Here is a 5,770-nt window from a genome sequence, read left to right as displayed (position 1 = left end):
AAACACAAAGAGTATGAGATCTGTGGAAGAAATGCTGAACGAGACTTGATTAAAATTGGAAATTTGATTTGAACACTTAAGATCGAAATCCTCATTAAACCTGACCAAAACCTTAACTTAAACTTTTGAAAGGGAGATCGCAATAAAACCGTAAGAAAAGATCTAGTTCACTTTGTTTATACTACAACGGCTGAGAGATCGGGAGCGATTTAATAGACCTGCAAGGCTCACCGTGATGAGGACCTAGCATTGATTTAATTTCTCTCGTGAGGAGAGATCTGAAATGTGATCTGCCTATCAAAGAGAGATCTAAACGTGATTAGTGTCAAAAGGACTTAGCATCGAGGTCACCAAAGTTTTATTAATTTTGGGGATCGCCAAAATATGGTGTCATAATTATTAAAATAGCTAAAAGAGATATTAAATAAGATTTATGATAAAATTTTAAAAATTAAATGAGGATAATGTAATATTTTGTTAAATTAATTTATAAGCATATAACTTATAAGCATTAAAATGAAAAGTTGGGTCTCGCAGTTTATTTTTTTAGCTTATAAGCTTGACTTATAAACCCAAAAATTGTTATAAAAAAATAAGTCAACCTATTGTTGAAACTTTTAAGCTGATTTGATTGGTTTATAAATTAAAAGAAACACCCTCTTAGTCTAGTAGCTAAATATATTACTTACTTGACAAATGTCCAACTATAATATATATATATATATAAGTTTAAATCTATATTTGTTATTTATGTTATATATCATTTAATTTTCATTATAAATTTATGATCAAATGACAAAGTTGAAATTGGCTTTAACTGTGTCTATCTTTATACAATAAATCACTTGGCACCTTACTTTTAATTGCTTTATATTTAACACTTGAATTTTATAAAAGTGTAATTATTTATCTCTGACCTTTACACAAAAAGTCACTTGTCACTTTCACTTTTAATTACATTCTATTTTACAAATAAATTTTAAAAAAATGTAACTACTCAACCTTTGCTATTGGTAACTTGCATGCGCTTTGATGTAGTCATTAGTACTAACTTATATTAATGTCCTTTGACAATGTTGATGATAGTAAGGAAACGCTCATACAACATCAACTATGGCACTAATGATATTTTTCCTTCTAAGTGATGTGGGATAAGATAAGATTTTTGAGTGGTCATACTACCTATTTTTGGTGACCAATGCAATATATATATATATATGACTATTGACTTGAATTCAATTAATATGAATGATTCAAACTTGACCTACTTTTAATCCGTGCGTCATATTAGAATTTGGTAGGGATGAGTGAAAGAAACCAATGAATATAAGAATTTAGCCAAATTAATCAAATTAAATAAAAAAAATCGACTAATCGATCAAAACTAGTTATAATTTTTAATTATTATTAATTTATAATTAAAATATTTAGTATTCTATAAATTAATTGAAAAAATAAAATTTAAATAAGATATTATAATAAAATTTATTTATTAGAAAAATTTGTATTTGATGTTGGTTTCAATGGTGAATTTTTGTAATGATTTTTTCTTATGAGTCATGCATGGATTATTTATTTCAACGTTCTAGTATCTGATATTCGAATATTGACCTCATACCCTGAAAATGCGGGGATTCCATACGTCTTTGAATTGATAAATAATTTCACTTTTTCTGTTTTTTGAAATCAACCAAGAATAGTTAGTAATATTAAAATTATTTTTAAAATTATAAAATCTTAAATTTAAATAATATTTAATGAAAAAAATATTATTACCACAATAAAGATAAATTTAAATAGTTCTTTTTATTGAGAATGACAATATATAAAGTACTCATAAAAATATTTTATTTAAATTAAAATATTATTTTTAATATTTAAATTCATCACAAATTCATTTAAAATTTATTTTAAAGTACCTTAACTTGAGAGTATGGCATGGGTTATTTCTAACTTCCTAATATTTGATATTCAAATATTGACTAGAGGAATTTTCTTTACACCTTACAAAAAATGCAAGGACACCGTGTTTGAATTGAATTGATAACTATCTTTTAATTAATTTAATTTTTTTGGTTTTTTGAAATCAACAAAGAATAATTTAATAATATTAAAAAAAATTTTAAATTATAAAATCTCTAATTTAAATAGTACATTAATATTGAATGAAAAAAAAATTAGATAGAGATAGATTTAGTGAGTGTTTGATTTATCTTTTAGATGCAACTGATTGCTAATAGACACTCAAATAGGTGAAATAAAGTATTTAGTAAATTTTTAAAAATAAAGTTGATAGCTAAATTCTAATCGGTTATAGTTTGTATAAACTATATTTTTAGAATTGTTTTTCATCAATTTAAAAAATTTATTAATTATAAAATTTTTGTCTTTGAAATAATTTTTAATATTAAAGATTATTTAAAATTATAATAAATAAATATATATAAAATATTATAAGCATAATAATTATAGCGTCATTTTTATTTATACTTAAAAATAATTATATTTTTAATATATTATATAATAAATTAATAATTATATATATATATATATATTTCAATAGTAAAATAAATAATATGATGTATATTCTTATTAATCATTTTATACGTAACAATAATAGTTAGATATAATTTTATTAAACATATAGGATATATCAACTATAATAAGCTACCAACTATTAGCTATGTCCAATCACTAAACCAAATAGACCTTTAAATGATTCCCATAAAATAATAGTACTCAAACCCAAATTCAATTATTATTCTTAATACTTGAATTCATTCTAAATTTAATTAAAATTTATTCTAAATTACTTAAATTCATTACAAACTCGATTATTATTATTCGAATAATATTCAAACTTATTTAATTTTATATAGTTTAATTAATAATCTAACTTAAATATTTTATTTTTACATATTTTATATTGTTAAAATTTAATAATACTATAAAAAATTTAATTTTTAATATTTAAAATATAATATATATAAAAAATTTTAAATATTATTATAAAATATATATTTTATATTTAATTAATTATATATAAAAATAAATTTTAGTAATAGATATTTAACATGTAAAATTTAAATATGAGTCAAAGTTTATATAAATATTTTCTTAAATCTAAATCTTTTTCAAACTCGAAATATATGCAACCTGTGCCATTCACTACCACTATAGACCACACAAAATATTTCAGTGCTAATTTCTCAGATCGGATTATTAATCAAATTCATGAAGACGTATTCATAATTGAAGTAACATAAAATAACAATATCTAATGTGAATGATTTTATTTGAATACATCTCCTTGAGTCTAGTTCGATTCTGTTTAGTGATATATTATTTATATCACTGTTTAGAAATTGAGTAATAATTCATAAAAACTTATTGCTTATAATTTTTAAAATTTGAGAAAATATTTTAATTAAAATTAATAAAATGATATTATTATTTTTGTATTTAATAATTATTTTTATAAAATAATTTTATTTTAAATTATTATATAAATAATTAATTATTAATAAATAATAATTAATATATAATAAAATAATTAATACCTATTAAAATAGCTATTAAAGCCGCTATTATTATCTAAAAACCCAAAAGCCATTTTCAGTTGCATATCCTGTTGAGATCTTGTTGATGGTAGGTGCTACACAAATAGGAAAGTGAAGTGTCAGCCATTTTCCCACTTATTCAGAGAGTAAAGATAAAGCCGTACAACTTTCAACTGGCATCAAACTAACAAACAAAACCAATGCTGCCCCGCGTCTTCTATTTTTATGAACGTTGTCAGACATTTTTGTTAATATTTTCCACGTGTTCTAAATTGAATGGGCCAAAGCCTACACATGAGTTAAGATTTACAAATTTACTACAATTTCTTCCTTTCATAGTATATCTGCGGCATCCAAAGCCAATTCAGCCACTGAACTTTTGAGGTGGCACAGCACAAAGTGTATATCTACAAGAGTTGTTGAAAAATCCTTTCAATCCAACTACTAATGGAAGCTATAAATAATCAAGATTAACCACAAATTGTAGTAAACCATACCAATTTAGCATGTGGGTAGGGAAGATAAAAGGATTCTCCATGATTTCCAATCCTTCTCTACCAATTTCAAAGTATTGTTCTTCTACACGAATTGTCTCTATTTGGCAATCAATCTTTTGCTCATCTCCATATGCTCAATTTAATAGATGTTGTACAAATAGGTTGATCATATACTCAATTGTATTTTCGATATTCATATATATCTAAAAATATTTTTATCGCACCTATAATAAATTTAAAATTTAAAATATTATTATGAATGAGATTTATTAAATAAATATATATATAATTTTAAATTTGAGATTTCTCTTTATAATATATATATATATATAACATTTCCAAGGTACTAAAATATAAAAAAAAAAATATAGACACACGAAAACATTGAATCATCTCTCACTCTTAATTCTAGTAAGAATTCTAAACCAACTCTCATACTTCTATTTCTACACGCAACTCCTAGTAATTAGTGCCCAATGACTTTTTTTTTTTTTAATTGTGAAATAGATCCCTTTCATAGACAAGGAATATTTGTTTTCCTGAGACAAACTGCCCTGTTTTGTAACCCACATAACACTCTCTGTCTGTCTCTCTGCCCAAAGCTCTTGCCTTCCCCTATCATCAAGTACATGGATTGGATTTTATTTCAGGTTGCTTCATATCACAACTCTGTCATTAACTTTTGAAAATGCTTTACAGATTTGTATTCAAAGATAAACAGATCAAAGAATGATCCTAAACCAGCATTCTTGTTAACACCAAACAAAACCCATTTCAGATCCTTGTTTCTTCCACCAGCAGATCCAAAAACTTACATAATTTGGTACCAACAATCAGTTCAAACAAGAACCCAGAAATTCAAAACACAAGAAATTGAAGTTACTTGAAATGGGTATATTAAAAGTTTAACAAAATATTTACAATATAAAACAAATTCAAAGAAGAGGATGAAACACACGGTCTTGAAATTATCACCATAGAAGCTTCTGATTTCTTGGATCGGCAAAGCTCCAGCTATAGCTCTTCTTGAACTCCATGGTTTTCTAGTGATATAATTCCAATCGCCTGGCACATAAAGTGCAAAAATACTTTCTCTTGATCTTGTAACAAATGGGTAAAAAGCAGAAACTCCATTTTCTTTCAACATCCATGGCTTGAACTTTTCCTCCACAGTAGGGACATGATCCAGAAGCTTGCTGCCTACCCAATTCTGTCTCCTCATCATCACAAAAGAAAACCCAACACATTTTTATTCTCTCAACTTGCTTAATTGATGACTGAGATCAAGAAAAGGTGAAGAGAATTGCAATGGAGGTGGATGGCATTTATAGGCAAGGAAAACCAGGTTGGCCGCTGCTTTAATAGAAAATTATTTTCTTAACCCAAACCCAAAGTAATCATATTTTTTTATTATTTTTTTCACCGTTTGTCTCCCTGCCAACTTTTAATATAGCATGTATGATTGGTGACAGAGTCTCAATTCACTTGTAATATATTTGTAAATAATAATATAAATAATTAAAAACAAAAGTTCATAAAAATTAGTTTAACAAAGTCCAATTGTTTGATGAATCAAAATTAGTAATTATAAATTTTGTTTTTTTTTTAAAATTTTATGGATTTAAAAAAGAAATTTTTTTATATTTATATTAGATTCTTTTATAATATTAAATTGAAAAAAAAACGCTAAACTTTTTCCTTAATTTTCAATTT

General features: G+C 24.6%; 1 protein-coding gene across 1 annotated transcript; it reads right to left on the bottom strand.

Moving 5' to 3' along the window:
- Positions 1-4,930: 4,930 nt before the first annotated feature.
- On the bottom strand, positions 4,931-5,356 carry LOC131175383 (uncharacterized). The gene has a single exon (XM_058139506.1). The coding sequence runs from the start codon at positions 5,302-5,304 to the stop codon at positions 5,101-5,103; it is 204 nt and encodes a 67-aa protein (XP_057995489.1). The 5' UTR covers positions 5,305-5,356; the 3' UTR covers positions 4,931-5,100.
- Positions 5,357-5,770: the final 414 nt, after the last annotated feature.

Source organism: Hevea brasiliensis, chromosome 17 (assembly GCF_030052815.1).
Source record: "Hevea brasiliensis isolate MT/VB/25A 57/8 chromosome 17, ASM3005281v1, whole genome shotgun sequence".
In the NCBI taxonomy this organism is placed as follows: domain Eukaryota; kingdom Viridiplantae; phylum Streptophyta; class Magnoliopsida; order Malpighiales; family Euphorbiaceae; genus Hevea; species Hevea brasiliensis.
This window is presented reverse-complemented; position numbering and strand designations above follow the sequence as displayed.